This window comes from Podospora pseudoanserina, chromosome 1, assembly GCF_035222485.1.
Source record: "Podospora pseudoanserina strain CBS 124.78 chromosome 1, whole genome shotgun sequence".
Classification (NCBI taxonomy): domain Eukaryota; kingdom Fungi; phylum Ascomycota; class Sordariomycetes; order Sordariales; family Podosporaceae; genus Podospora; species Podospora pseudoanserina.
The window spans coordinates 633,716-648,682 of record NC_085920.1 but is presented as its reverse complement, the minus strand read 5'-3'; the positions used below and the strand labels follow the sequence as shown (position 1 = coordinate 648,682).

General features: G+C 52.6%; 5 protein-coding genes across 5 annotated transcripts; 2 read left to right on the top strand and 3 right to left on the bottom strand.

Moving 5' to 3' along the window:
• Positions 1-2,329: 2,329 nt before the first annotated feature.
• GWT1 (Glucosaminyl phosphatidylinositol (GlcN-PI) nositol acylation protein) lies at positions 2,330-4,603 on the bottom strand. Its single transcript, XM_062941414.1, has 2 exons — positions 3,920-4,603; positions 2,330-3,861 (listed from the first exon to the last, which is right to left on the bottom strand). The coding sequence occupies exons 1-2, from the start codon at positions 4,049-4,051 to the stop codon at positions 2,482-2,484; spliced, it is 1,512 nt and encodes a 503-aa protein (XP_062804259.1). The 5' UTR covers positions 4,052-4,603; the 3' UTR covers positions 2,330-2,481.
• QC764_101840 (uncharacterized protein) lies at positions 2,444-6,422 on the top strand. Its single transcript, XM_062941413.1, has 2 exons — positions 2,444-6,088; positions 6,155-6,422. Exons 1-2 carry the CDS (start codon positions 5,083-5,085, stop codon positions 6,352-6,354), a joined length of 1,206 nt encoding a protein of 401 aa, XP_062804258.1. The 5' UTR covers positions 2,444-5,082; the 3' UTR covers positions 6,355-6,422.
• Positions 6,423-6,826: 404 nt separating this feature from the next.
• QC764_0002370 (uncharacterized protein) lies at positions 6,827-9,119 on the bottom strand (the record flags this gene model as incomplete). Its single annotated transcript, XM_062939719.1, has 2 exons — positions 6,827-8,847; positions 9,021-9,119. 2 exons carry the CDS (start codon positions 9,117-9,119, stop codon positions 8,749-8,751), a joined length of 198 nt encoding a protein of 65 aa, XP_062804256.1. The 3' UTR covers positions 6,827-8,748.
• On the top strand, positions 7,238-8,158 carry QC764_101838 (uncharacterized protein; the record flags this gene model as incomplete). The annotated part of the gene is made up of 1 exon (XM_062941412.1): positions 7,238-8,158. One exon carries the CDS (start codon positions 7,238-7,240, stop codon positions 8,156-8,158), a length of 921 nt encoding a protein of 306 aa, XP_062804257.1.
• Positions 9,120-11,692: 2,573 nt separating the features above from the next.
• Positions 11,693-13,375, bottom strand: QC764_101834 (uncharacterized protein; the record flags this gene model as incomplete). Its single annotated transcript, XM_062941411.1, has 2 exons — positions 11,693-13,137; positions 13,252-13,375. 2 exons carry the CDS (start codon positions 13,373-13,375, stop codon positions 12,986-12,988), a joined length of 276 nt encoding a protein of 91 aa, XP_062804255.1. The 3' UTR covers positions 11,693-12,985.
• Positions 13,376-14,967: the final 1,592 nt, after the last annotated feature.

The window sequence follows — 14,967 nt, the reverse complement described above, 5'->3', positions numbered from 1 at the left end:
TGGCTTGATTGGGATTGGATACAGTGGGAATATCACGGCTCCAGTTGGACAAGACGAGCGTTTTAGCGCCAGGGTGAGAGGGTGACGGCCAGTTGAAAGGTGGATACATCTCATGTGCACCAACCTACGCTGGCCTCATGCGTATCATTTTCAATCCCAAGCATGATGATCCAGAAGCACAACCCTTTAATTCCCTGACATCGATGACAATGGAAAGGAATGAATGCCGTCGGCCCTTGGGGGTTTCGTCTTGTCTTGTCTCAGATCAAAGTCACAAAGCCCTATGGGATGACCACCTCGCGCTTGTTTTTACGTCCAGAAGCGCCTCTCGTTGCTTCTCTCGAGATCACATTGCTTTTTCGTGGAGCCATGGTACAGCCTCTTCACTTACACAGCACTTTATACAAGAGAGGCATTATCTGCCCTGCCTTGACCACGACCTTGACCTTGGCCTGCTGAGATCAGCTCGCCGAATACCGGCTCAAAAACTAGCCTGCGACAGCATCCCGCCGGCCAATTTTTAGCCGGCCGGGGACCTCTTGCGCTTTTCTTCGTCTCTCTAGCCGGGACCACCATTCCACCATTCCACCCATTCCCTCCGGCTTGATATACAACTGGACGTGGATGATGGTTCATCTTCTTGACGTACGATGACTTGGGTCTTCGGAAGTCGAGGTTGACATTTGCCGACTCACCGTCTGATGTCTTGATGGCTAGGTATCCATGAGAGAAGTCCAATCTTTGCTCGGATCCTGTCAGGGCAAGCAAGGTTGTTTCGCAGATCATGGTGGTGATGCTAAGGGTGCGTCTTCAAGCACTGTGTGGTACCTGACCCCAAAACAGCCTAGCGACTCCGTACCTGGAGCCAAGCACCCGCAGGGATCAAGGGTCTGCGTTTGCAATGCACGTCTGCCATCGCCCTTCGTCACCTCTCTCTCAGCGAGCCCTTTGGTGTAGCTTCGTAGTCAGTCATGACCAGTGATATCAACCGGTATCAGACATCTTCATGCATAAGATTGGATGGTCGTATATGGTTGGATCTTCCCAAGTCCGTTTGTCGTTTGGTTCGTTCCTGTGGCGTGACGCCATCACCATTCGCCGGCGCGTCTTGAAGAATCGCGCCTTCAGACGAGGGGCATAAACTCTACCAGCAGCATAAAATAACAGATCGCGATGTGAATCGATCGCCACGCACCCGCGCTTCTTAACCCCACGATGCCGCCGCGGGGCATAAACATTCCGGTCGCATTCTAGGTAATTCCCTCTTTCAGCCTCTTGCGACTGACTCTGCTTGAAACACGTCCAGCAACCAAAGGTCGCACCAAGGACACCCGAGCCCCCCGTGCTGATGGGTGTATTTCTCCCAATCCATAGTCGCTACCATAACACAGAGTCCAACGTCAACATCCAAACTTTGGAGAAGGAAGACAAGGCATTGACTCCGGAGATGAGCCGAGTTTCTCTGTTGGAAAGTTCCCTCTTGGTGATGACCTGTTCCAGCCTTGCCGGGCAGATACAACACACACAACACCCACACATAGATATAAAAGTACACGTCAATATCAACCAACAACCCATCCAACCTCGGTTTCGGAAATGCGGGTGACCGCCAACCCTTCCAAAAAAGATAATGTTCCCAAAAAAAAAAAAAAAAAAAAATCTCGTCAATCTTGTAATGATGACAGACGTTTCAACCAATTCCAGAACCGCAGCCCTATGACTGGTTCAGGATCGCAGTCCTGAACACCAGACTGACTGAATTATTATACTCCGATATCAACTTGCCCGCCCCAAAACAATGATTCCAATTCGCAAATACCTATAAGGTACCCATCTTATCTTCAATTTTTCTACATGTGTATGCGGTACAACTCGACCAAAGTTTCATGTGAAATTCCACAAGTATCACCAGTTCATCCAACCGTCCCGTGTTCGCCGACCAGCCTAAGCAAGACGGTACGGGACGGACGGCTGGCAAAGGTTGTGATGAACTGACAAACAGAATATTCGGGATTTTTTTTTCTCACACAAAAAAAGTAGATGTTGTCTTGTTGGCAAGGAGCAGCAAAACACACCCGTGAGTTGTGAGCCGTCAACATTACATTTCCTGCCCAACACTTTTGGGCCCTATCACCAAATCTTCCGATGGTGGTGGACTGTCTCACCACCTTTGATCAACCCACTGTATAGACTTCGTGTAGAGAACGATGGAACCCCCGGATCCGCAAACTCGGAACCTTTCTCGGGGCTGTCCGGACGGGCCGAAAGTCTCGGGAGTACCGTTTGGAGACCCAAGAACCACGATATCTTCTGTTGCCCTCACATAGATGGCCCTGATGATAAAGAGAGATGAACAACATCGCGCTACTCAAAGTGATATCAGGTAAAACAGCTACAGCATGCCAAAAAAGACTTCTCAGATTTCCAACTTTTAGATCCCATGCTGATATGATACACAATTCTCCCCTACTCTACTATGTCTTACAACTTGATCGTAACATCCCACGCATCCAACCCCACCGCCACCCCCGTCACAGCCCCCATATACGCCACCAAAATCCCCATGGTCGCCAGCCCGCCCGCATGAAGCGTCGGCACCGTCATATTCACCAACCCCGTAAGCAAGTTCCCCAGCAAAAACACCGCCAGCCCATTCCTGTTGTACGCCTTCAGCACCCTGCTCGTGGCCGTCTCATACGCCTCCTTCTCCGCCCTCGCATCCCCCGCGCTGTAAAACTGCGGAAAAACCACCACGTCCACCACCGCAAAAGCAAACAGCAGCCCCTGGTTGAACGCCACAACCCACAGCATGTAAGGCAAGTTTGCCAACCTCCTCGACACGCTCAAACCAGCCCCGTACTTGTAGTCCGTCGCCAAAAAGTACATACCCATCCAAACCGCCGCCCAGCTCCCCATCTTCGTCAGCAGCACTTTTCCAGAAGCTTTTGAAGAAGAGCCCAGGCTCCTAGGCAGCACCACCATCCCCATGTCCTGCCCGGCCAAGAAGATAGCTAGATACCCCCAAAAGCTGCAAATCCCCTCCCTGTTCATAGACAGCAAACTGTCCCTCACCCCAACCAAAATCCATCCTTTGAGCCCCGTCGTCTCCAAAACGGTTTGATACCCTACACTCAACAACACCGCCAACCCCGCATACGAAGGCACCACCGCCAGCGCAGACTGGAAAAGCGCCACAAACGGCGGCAGGAAACCCAGAGTGAAGAAAAAGTTCCAGTGAACTCCATACTCGGTCACGTGCTCCGCATAGTCCAGCCCTTTGACACTGAGTAATCTGACCACTCCCAAGGCGAGAAGGGGCAAAGAGTGACGGAATGACCTGATCAATCTTGTGCCGAGGGGGGTGGTCTTGCCCTCTGCGCGCTCTTTTAGCAGAGGCCGAGAGGCGACAATGCCGGCAGAGTAGACAAACGACCCGACGCCCATGTCCATGAGGGAAGTCCCCCAGGTCTCGACCTTGGCGAAGCGGCGGGGGAAGAGGCGGAAGTCGACGGCGAGGATGCAGATGCAGGTCACTACTAGCATGTTGCCGCGGTAGTTTGTCAGGAAGGGCTTTGTGGAGAGCACCGAAAGCCCTTGAGGGTTGGTGGTGGTGGAGGATTTCGCATTGCTAGGTCTAGCTAGCTTCTTTTTGGAGGAGGAGGAGGATGGTGGAACGGCGTAGACAAAGGCTGCGGCGGTGAGGAGGAGGATGTTGAGGAGGATTGGGGAGCTCGAGTAGAGGGTTACTGAGAGGAGGAGGGCGCCGACGTTGAGGAGGTAGTCGATTACGAAGGCGAGCGGGGTATAGGGTTTGAAGAAGGATTGGCGGGATTGGAGGACGGACCAGAGGAGGGTTACTACCTGGAAGTTTTGTTGTGTCAGTGGTAGTTGAGGTATCACATCGGACGGTCCCTCATACTGGTGCTACGGCGCAAACTTGAGCTACCTCTATCACCGAACCGCCTGACAAGTTGGACACGAAATCCTCCTTCAGCTGCTTGTAGCTGTGAGCTGTTCTCGCGGCGTTTGCGCCGGTGTCGGGTTCGGCCATGGCGGGCAGGCAATATGGTGCGGAAGAGGGGAAAGTAAAAAGACAAAATTGTTTCGCTATGTTTCAGACAACATGACAGGACAGCAGAGAAGTATATGGGATGGGATGAGAAGTGATAATACAGAATTCATGGACGCCAAATGCCAGCTTGCGGCTTTCCAGCCGTCAAGGTGCCACCTGTGTTTAGGGCAGCCAATGGCGAGCTTCAGAGCTCTCCCCAGCCTGCCAAGACCCTGCAGGGGTCCCTGTCCCATTCTGAGACGCCTTCAGCTCTCACATCTGATTGGTCGAATATGAACTTGAAGACATCTGACATTCCCAGTCCAACTTTCGCCTCCAATATATGTATGCCTTCTACCATCACCACCTCGATTCTGACTCTATTATCTATCTTACGCTCTTGTTCCAAGATATTTACCACAATATGAGACGCTGCCAACAGTGATGTGCGGCATGATCCGTCAAAGACCTCAAGGCCATGGGCTCGGCCTTGGCAGAGAACGAAAGTCGCGAAGATGATGTGTCGGTGGCGTGCTCCGAAGAGTACCCTCCTTTGTTCATGGGCCCGTCGCACTGGTTAATGGCGGACACTAGGCGACCAGGCCCATAAAGCATATTCGACCTATCGCCGACAAGGCCTAGATAGCTACCCGTGGCATCTCATAACTACTAGTTCGATCTGCTTGTCCTGCGTCAGGAGAGAGACCTCCTGCCGCCACCGCCTTTGTTCGCGACAATCAGCCCAGGCATCTTGCGGAGCTTTGTCTCGCATCGCTGCGTCTGACTCAACCACCGTGTACTCATCTAGTATGGCTTTGAGCCCAGGAACCTTTCAGCCTGGAAGAAAGGGAAGATGAATAAAAGCAGCATGGCCGGGACTGTCTCCGATCACCATGAATCGACCTTGCAAAGTCCGCCCGCCCGTGTATCTAGTACGACACCAGCCAAGAGAACGCTGGATCTCTCTACCTGGGGTGTCATAGCAACATCTGCATCGTTCCCGAACTCTCTGCAACACCAAAACCGCTATCATGGAGACCCAGACGCAACCTCGCTCGCGCCCAGATTTGTCTCCTGTCTATGTCGACCACCGTGAACACCAGGAGTACTGCAAAGGCCCAACATTCACGACCCGTACCGGTGCCCTTTTCTCTACTGCCACCTTGAGATCAGACCCCCCTCCCAGCGCCATGTTACCAGCTTCTGGCAATGATATAGCGATGAGGCTACACGAGCGAGCCATGATAGATAGCCTAGATCACCGAGGAAGGCACCTCGAGCCTCAGTGCTCCCCTGGCACCGCCCGCTCTCTGTCGCCTATAGTCGAGCACGGGCTAAACTCTCGACGAGTGTCCATGGCAAGCTTGCCTTTGCCCCGAGTGCCAGCTCCTTCCCCGCAGTCACCTTCTTTTCACCATTACCCCAGAAGGCCAACCCTCGCCTCCGAGACGCGATCAATACTGCTGTCAGGAATAGGAGATCAAGGCTCAAGGCATCCCGTTGGATTTCCGCGAATCACCAGCAGCAGCTTTGATGACCGTCGTCAGTCTTTGCCATCATCAGTTGTGACACCGGCTCCACGAAGGAACAGTCACCAGCTGCGGCAGGAGCTCCAAGCTTGGGGCCATGTCTTTCTGGGCAACGGATCAGAGGCACAATGCTTCGTTTCGGCTGTTCCCCTCAGGAGATCCAGCGGCAATTCATCGGCAGACGACGAAGATACAGTAATGAAGGACGAAACAACGCCAGTCACACCGGAACCACCCAACCAGCTCACAGTTCGTGTTCGAGTTAGACCATGCGCTCTGGACCGAAAACCTTTCCTGTTGACACGGACGTTTGACATGGATATGCTCAGGGCTACCGTCCCGGAACCAAGTCCCGTGCTGGAGGGGCCTAGAAGAATATCGGCCGACGCAAGGGGCCGGAACTTGTTTCCGACTGGCCGTCGTCGATCATCTGTTATCTCGACAGGAGAGGCAAGCCCAGGGCCTGAAAATATATTACAAATTCGAAGTGGAAACACCGTTCCCATCCGTGAGTTTACGCCCCTATCTATAGAAAGACTTCAGACGACGGGTGCTAACACCATCTTGCCCACAGACAAGCCATATGCCTGTGCGTTCTTTCCCGTCTTGGCCGCGCTTCTGTATTCAAAGCACATCCAGCCGCGCGACATCGTCGATCTCCCGCTGCCTCACCCCGAAGTGTGGGGTCGAACGGTGGCACATGTATATACAGGCCAAGGGGAGCTAACAGAGGCCATCAGCCAGAACATCTTGTACCTGTGTGGTAGGGTTTGAGTTCTTTCTTCGGGCCTTCTCTTTTCGGTTGGAAGAAATATCACCACATGACCTCTGGCGTTATCTCTTACGGAGGGTGGGGGAGGGGAGGGGAGGGCTTTGCGGCTGCATGGCTCGGTTGCTTCTCATGTACATTTTCTCTACATTGTCCAGACAGGTCTTTGTCCGGGCGCAATATCGAACCAAGGCCCGTTCACATCCTTTGATGACACACTTCCCTCAGAATCGCCTGTCCCGTCTTCTGCCGTGTGGCCAAATCCTCTCCCTCAAGGCGCCTATTCCTTCCATGCTTTGATGTTGGCGGCACGCTTTGATGTGGCTGTGTTCGAGAAAAAGCAGTCGGTCCCGAAGCCGGGCTGGTTCTGAAATGGACGGAAAGGCTCTCGAATGGAGCTCACCCCTGGATAGGTATCTGCCACCTCTCCTGGAACCAAAGTCTAGGGCCAGACATATGCCCGCAATCTCGATGGGAGGAACCTGGAAAGATCGAGACTGGTCGGCTGCCGTGGTGTGCCCCCCTTTTTAGAGTTTGCCGGACTCCTGTGCCAACATCAGGTTTGAGTCAATTCTGCATGTTTTGCGCGCCCACGGGACCGAACTCAGGATGGGCCGCGGATGTGAGCTAGGCTCTTGGTGAGCTATGGTGTGCGTCCCATCTCCGCGCAACCTCGCCTCGACCGATATCGACCAGTACGTGCCCGTCAATGGTGGTGCTACCTATGCAGCATGGTGTTTTGTTTTAAGTCCTCGTCAGGAAGGCTCTCCTGGCCGGGCCAAAACCCCTGACCTCATCGTCAATTCCACCCGCACACCACATCCACCAAGTAAGCATCATCAACTGAGAACCAACACAAGGGCGTAAGAAGGATCAGACAACACACCGATGGGCTCATATCGCGAACAACGGCCACCGAGCCTCTCCTCCCACCTCTTCCCTCCGCCTATTCCTGCTTTCGAAGTACTCGGCCGTCCAATGGACCCGCAACCAGCACCCCTCATTCACATCAATGGATCGCCTGGTGTAGGGAAGGAGACAGTGGCAGAGCTCTTGACCTTCATCCTTGGGGACGACAAGTCAATGTTAATTGACGTACGCAGTCTCGGCTTTGAAGGAGATACCAATGGCGTCCATGCTCACAAACATCTTCTGACTCCGGAACACCCTTGCTACTTCTCGTTCGACGTCGGTATGGAGATATTCGACGAATCGACGACGGTCAACTGGGAGGGCTCGAACAAGGAGAAGAAGGTTGAGCAGGTCGAGGACAAGACGCCAGAGAACCCTTGTATCACCGACAACCTCACTCGGCTGCTGCTGAAGCCTTCCAACGCGGCGCGTGCTGTCGTACTTCCAGCCTTTGCCCCCGACACTGTGGTAGGGCGTGCTTTTGTTAAGACGTTGGAAGAAGCTGCCGAGAACACTGGGAGGCTCTTTATACCGGTGACCCTGGACTGCGCCTCCCCTGAACGCATCCGAAGGACAATGAGTCTGCAGAGACAGTGCAGTTATAAGATACGGCGACCGAGTGAACCGGCACTATCGAAATGTGAGCAAGTGTTTGCGCCGCAGCCGGTTGGGCCCGTCGAAAACGAGGTTTGTAGTCGCCGACTCGCCATATCCAACTACAGCGGGCTCGTCCTGGATATCACATCGGCAAACACGTTCGCGGCAGCCCTCCAAATCGTCGACTATGTCAAACGCTGCCGGGCAGAGAAGGATAAAGACTGGCGCAACTCGAATAGCGCTGCGACAACACCAACGGGAAGCGTCGGGGGCGAAAAGAACGTGAAGACGTCTGGTTGATAACATGCGATCTCTTTGACTGAGGGGTTAAAGGGTTAAAGCCCGGCGAGAGAGAGCACGTTGGCCTACACAACAGGCCTTCTTCTTGAGTGCTACGTACTCCACCGCCATTCACCGACTCTGATCCTAGCACATGGTTTTTTCTCGAGCTCTTATGGAAGGACTTTAGCCTATCTCATGGCATAAACGAGCACCCTCCCTCCGTTTACTAGCTAGGGTGATAGGTTACCAGTACCGTCTCGCAACGGTATACTCTCTCTAGCTATCCGTAACCACCGGACATACGACCGGTAAGGCCCTCGTGGCGAGCGCCGCGCCGGGTGTGGCGGCACCGTCGCCGTGGCGTCGCACAGCGAGGCAATGGCACACACAACCCGAGAGAGAGAGGGGGAGAGCCCCCGTGGCTTCTTGAAGCTTGCTCGCTCGCTGCACGTTGAGCACCTGCCGGGATCGGGAAAATCACGATGGCGGGACTAGCTCTCCAAAAAGGGCCACGATCCAGGGGCACAGTTGCAGATCGCAGCCAATAGCTGTGTGTGGTCTTGCACAAGATGCCTTCCAGGTCTCAGCTTGACCAGCCCCTGAGCGTCTCACGGCAGGAGGCAAGGAGAGAGTCGGCGTCCCGAAAGGATGCTCTTGGCATCGATTCTCGGGCCGGGGTAACCTTCCTGGAGATCGCGCGGGGAGTCCTGTTTCATCAGATGGCATTAGCACTGCTATCATCAATCTGTCCAAATTTGTCCAGGTCATTCACCATCGCAAAGATTGGTGTATTGCTGGGCCACCACAACGGAGCGTCTTTGTTGTCTTTGGTACTATTTCGACAATATGGCTTTCTTCATCCAAGGTGTCGACAATTCACAATCAGCAAAACGTGAAGAGTGTCCCGATTTGGATACGGGGGTTTGTGTTGTTGTTGTTGTTGTTGTTGTTGTTGTTGTTGTTGTTGTTGTACATACATCACGCTAAAAGTATGGGCTTGTCCGGGGAAGGGGGGAGCCGCATGCCGCTGCGGCAAGCGCTTTTTTTTTTTTTTTTCTCCACGTTGTACACGTATGTACTCTGCTGTTACCTGCCTCCCTCTCTTTGCTGGCCCGCAGTCACCATCAACCACTCAGATTTCCATACGCCCAGGGTGAAAGAGGGAGCGGGAAAGGATCCCGCTTTCTTCGGCTTTGTACAAAATAAACAACACGTACAATGGCCAACCAGCGCAGCACCACCCTAAAGCGATGACGAGGGCGCTTTTTAGCGTGGGGGTTCCCACTGGGACGGTGTCTCCGTTTCGGGGAAGCAGATCTGGATGATCCGGGTGGTTGCAGAAAGCACTTGGCTTGGTTGATGTGTGTTTGTGGGTAGGGGGAGGGAGGGAGGAGGCGTGTGGGGGTTTCTGGGGAAAGGGTAGAGTTTTTGTCACCGCCACGGAGGCGGATATAGGTAGATTTGACAACGGGTACCTGCCGTGCGGGGGTTGGATTGTTGACAACTCATCACGGTCTATTCCTTCCCCCTGACTTGCTTGTGTGCTGGGTGTGGAAATGTGGGGGATATAAGCGGGAGGGTGGTTTTTTTTGATATGTTTGTTGTACAATGTCTTTTGTAGAAAGGGTGTAACATGATTGGGATTTGTTGATTACCGGGTGGTATATGATTGTGAATGAGGGTATGTCTCGGTTCCGGGATGGATGAAGGAGGGAAGGGAAGGGGTGTGGGGGGGTGTAGCGTGGTATGCGAGACAGGATGTTGGGGATGGTAATGTATTGAGTTGTCGCCTCTTTTGGCAGATAATGAAGTTTGAGGGTGGTTGTTGATGACGGGGTATAAGGATGGATGTCTACTGTCTAGGTGTTGGTGTAATGAAGAGACTTGAATAGAAATCCTACAACCTTGGGACTATGGCTTCACCCATCACGCAAGCCATGCCTCACCGAGATGTGCATAATATATCCTTCCATATGCTCGCCCGTTGCAGATGCTGTAGCTTTAACAATTCGACAGCAATGAGATGTCGTTTCTGCGGGCGGGCGAGAGTTGCCATGTCGTGACACCTCACCTCACCTCATCACTATTCCACCTTGGACCATCTCACCGGTTTTGACTTTGCCGTGGTTTCCTCTCCCTTTGTTGTCTCCTTGCTTCCCGTCCCCGATAACTTGCCTTTGTTCCAATTGCTCAAGCTCGGTCCGAATCACCTGGCCGAGATATCAATTAGGTTCTTCAATGATAGGCATCTAGTTAACAGCCGCGCGGCCTCTGAGGGTCATCTCTTAGGGATCTCAATTGATGGACGGCAAGCAACACTTCCAATTGCAGTAACAAGTCCCGTTGCTTTAACCGGCTCAAATTGCAAGAAATACTCTGTGGTATTACCCGCTTGTCTTTCATGCCTTTCAACAGTAGAGCAGCGAAAGCCCTCTTGGTTCTAGAAAGAGTATTTGCAATTCTTTTTCACGCCAGGCCTACCTAACCCAGCTTTTCACCCACAGTTCTTTTGAGCAAAGTCATCAGAGTAAAGTGATTGTACACTTCGGCCCAGTAAATAGTATGTTGTACAACCAGTGAGCAGTGTTGCAACCTCTGATACCTGTCTTGACTGATCTCTCATGAAGGAGGGGAAAAAAAGGAGCTATAAAAGATCTGTACATAACCCACTGCTCTGATGAGCAAAATGAAATCCGGTCTTGTCGGCAGGTGCTGGTCCCAACACTACCTTACCTTACCTGCTACCCTCGCGCTTTCTTTACATATCTCAGTTAGGTACACAAACAAACATTTTCACCTTCAAACAGGGGCTTACAGAGGTGGGTGGGTGTTCGCCTTGTGCGCTTTCCAAGTCAACGTCCGACAATGACACAGTTGATGTGCCAACCTGAGCAGCCCTGGTGTTTGTTTGTCTGGTAACAAGCTCTCACTGAAAAAGTCTAATGCTCTTGGCCCGCCTCAATCGTGAGAGAATTCCAAGGAAAACAAAGGGGGTTATCATCCAGACAGACACAGACAAGACTCCCGTCAAACAAAAATGACGTCTCAATAAACATCATCAAGTAAAATATCCAAGATAGATCATTAGCCCCCCCCCGCCTTTCCCCAAAAGCCCCAATGCAAGATTGCCCACACACCCCCTCCAATGTCCTAAATCTCACTCTCTTCCCACTACTCAGAACCCAATCGATATAATAAATGATCTGATCTGATCTGATCTAGGTAAGGTAGTCAAAATATTTCACCCCCGCATCTTAATAGGTGCGCCTAATCAATCATGAGCTAGGGTATCGTTCTATGTACTTCTGTAATAACTACAATCGTTCAAGCCAAGCACAAGACAAAGGCTATATTGATACCTATTGACCTATCCAGGAAGGCATGTCGTGCGTCCAAAGTCTCACTTGCATGCACCGTTGTAACCGATTTAAATACCATCATCTCGTCATGAGCATAAACACAATTCCAAAAGATTACCTCATTGTGGGTGGTGGTAGAAAGCTATTGAACATGACATTCGGGGTTAAATATATACCCAGATCACGACTCAGTCCCAGTTCTCCTCCCCCGAGTCCTTCTCCCAGGTAGTACCTCCTGGTGATGTTCACACAATTCATTCCACAAACACAATGTATGTATGTTACCTACCAACTTCACTCCCACTCCCCTCAACAAAAAAAACCCACATCTATCCATCCATCCGAACAAACTAACACCAAAATTTCCCTCTTATTCCCTCCCTCATCCCTACCTCTCTCTATTCGATTGCCAATAACCTCCCCACGATCTCAACTCACCTGCACCTTCAACCTCCATCATCAGATAAATATCCAAGTTCTGCCCTTCAAAACAGAGCACAGCCCGCAAAAATCTCCACAGTCCAATTTCCCCCGCGCATACGAGATTCAACCTTCTTCGTCATCATCACGCACAACTACGTCTATCAAAACCCACCACTCCGCATCTCGGCCCCTCCCCCCCTCCCAGGGACGGGACAGATCAGATCAACTTACCCCTCCGCGCCATCTGATGTTGAGAAAAAAGAGACCCCTCCTACTGTTCCCCTCAAAGTGGGTCACCCGCAGTGGGGGTGGTGGACAATCCACCCAGGATGGACCATGACGCAGGCAGCCCATTGGACACCTCCTCCAGAAAATGAAAGGTTCCGTCCTTGCCCGCAGCAAAGCAAAGAAGAAGCACACAAAACTTGCTGTTGATGATACTAATCTTGGCTGAGTTGTGTGTGGGCTGTTGTGGCCAAAGAGCAATCTCGAATAGCTGCCATAACCGACCCCTTTCGCCGTGTCGCGGGCCGATGCGGCACTCGTCGTCATTGTCGGGCTATCTTGAATAATGCTTGCACCCGGAGTAGAATAACCGGACCAGAACTTTATCGACGGCGCCGTCGGGAACGGGAAAAGAAAAGTACTACTGACCAATGAACGGGGAATCACGCAATATCATATGCGTACCAGATGGAAAAGTCCCATACCCAAAGCCGTGCTTGCCAAACAGTATCCAGACCGTCTCGAAAAGCCATCGCGCTATCTGTCGTCTGTGTACGTCAACTCGGTGGCCAAGCGGATGTTCGCATCAGCCGTAGTAGCGCCGCGTGCGACTCTCCGAGTTCTTGAATTCGCAAAATCTCTCTCTCAAGTTGTGGGGGGGTTCCAGCGTGGTAATCACCGACGTCCGCTGGGAAAACCACTCAGCCACACAGTAGTGTAACGAGCCGACAGCTTCTCAAGATTCACGATGGCAATATCATTCGTCGAGCCAAAGTTTGGTCCTGTCGCAAGAGATACGGAAGATTCCTCAAATCGAATAGGTCAACGCCGGTCCTGTTCATTTAGCAGCCGAATCAGATCCAACCCTACCTTTCCCATCACGATTGCAACTCGCCCAATGTTCATCATAACTCACATGGCCGTGGCGTCTGCGTCTCGTATCGATATATGTGGTACTATCCTTCCAGCTCAAGCAGTCTGGCTTGAACCCTGAACGGCGTATTCGCAACTTGTTAGTCGACAGTCCAAAATTAACCATGGCTTTCGACCATGAAAACGTCCACAACCGAGGGCTTTTCTGCAGTGATCGCGAGTCGCACTTACATTGGCGTGAAGCCTTCTGCCAATGAGCAGCTCTCGTGGCGGGATGCTTTACCCACAACGCCAAAAACTGATGCAGGCGATTGCGTGCATGATGCACCCTCAGACGAGTGCGGCGGCGGCCCATGATGTTAATCGCACCCCGCCTAATGACTTCGATTACCTAATCGGGTCTGTCGTTTGTGTGCGGGTAGGTGGGGGTATCAAGGTGTGTGTGGAGACACAAGGACCCCGGACCCCTCCCGTTGCTTGACGTTGAAATTGAGCCGCCGTTTTTTGCTCGGCGTTCCGCACCGTTCCCCGCTTGGCCGGAACGGAGCGGCACAGCCTGTGCTTGGCGGCAGCCCCGAGGTGCCTCGTCCAATTTTCCGGACTCGATCGCCTTTTGGACACCGAACAGGAAACACCATCCTACCACGGCGGGTGAAGGGACTGACATCTCATACCCGTGTAACAAGAGATGGGGTGGCACAACCTGAACTTACCAAGCCACCGTGTACCACAGCACACACTGGTAACCTCCTTGCCGTGAAGCTGACCCGTTCTTGGATGGCATGCAGGATGCACCATTCGCAAACAGTGCTCAGATGCGGAAAACAGTGTATGGGATATCGGTTCGAGGAGACACGCAAACTTTGATTCCTTTGGTGTTGGTTGCAGAGACGTACCCCTGTCCCAGAGACTATCGAGAACATGCCGGGTCTTGGCATATCGATAAGAAGCTTGGTTGATCCAAGATCTGTTGTCCAGTATTCTTCCTGATTGATGATAGGGCGTTGTAGTGAATGTCAGGAAATTCGAGAAGGACCGTGACAACAGCCACCTACCGCTGATAGCGCGTCCTTTCACCGACCGATCAGCACCCAGGCCGAACACCCCGGCAAGCAGCCTCCGGACAAAGAACCGGCGCATGTTGATGGCCCTGTTGATGGAGAGAAGCTACATGAATAAGGAGGTCAAGCCTTCTTCTAGCTCCCGCCTGCCCCGTCCATATCGACCCCTTCCAATATCAAAGTCTGGGGTGTGTTGGCGATGCCGAACTGTACCTCCTGCCAAGCCGAAATACTGAATGCGAGACCGGCAAACTTGGGGACCAAAGAGTGCCAAACTGCGTGTACGTGTGTGTGTGGCATCGAGTGTTGATCTCACCATCCTTCGTGCCGGGCATATCACATCAATGCCGAGTCTCCTCCAACCGGCAGCCAGATTGCCTTGAAGGGTTGCATACCACGATAATTGGCCTCTCGTTTGCACCCGCTTCCGGTTTGTTTTCTTTGCTGTCCTTGCTGTCGTTGTGCTGCCTACACTGGCTGCATCTGTGTCGACGTCTACGTGCCTTAGCTCCTTCGCGGATGCTCAAGCTGCCGCCGCATCGTGGAGGCCGGTTTGACTTTGTCATGAAAACCCCCAACTGCCGTGGAGAACGTCGTCACGGCTCGGCCTTTGTTGGCGTGGGCGTGCAGCATGCACCCACCAAAGCGATGGCACCACGTCGAAAAGCCCTGCATCGAAAAGCCCTCTCAAAGCCCCTGTTGAGGTGTGATCGTGCGCGTCTGTTTCGACGTCTGGAGACGCGGGTGCCATATCCGGTACGTCCGTCTGTAGAGTATCCTGCAGCGCGGTAGAACAGAAGGGCTCTGGAAAACGGCAAGACACTTCTTCAACCTTTGAGTGGATAGCGTGAAGGCTTTCCCGGCTCCCCAGCCCTGAGATAGATGC

Bases quoted from the DNA above. Each gene is read 5' to 3' on its own strand.
- QC764_101840 (XM_062941413.1), top strand. From the start codon at position 5,083: ATGGAGACCCAGACGCAACCTCGCTCGCGCCCAGATTTGTCTCCTGTC. The intron at 6,089-6,154 runs GTGAGTTTACGC...TCTTGCCCACAG, and splicing joins TGGAAACACCGTTCCCATCC to ACAAGCCATATGCCTGTGCG.
- GWT1 (XM_062941414.1), bottom strand. From the start codon at position 4,051: ATGGCCGAACCCGACACCGGCGCAAACGCCGCGAGAACAGCTCACAGC. The intron at 3,862-3,919 runs GTATGAGGGACC...CAAAACTTCCAG, and splicing joins AAGTTTGCGCCGTAGCACCA to GTAGTAACCCTCCTCTGGTC.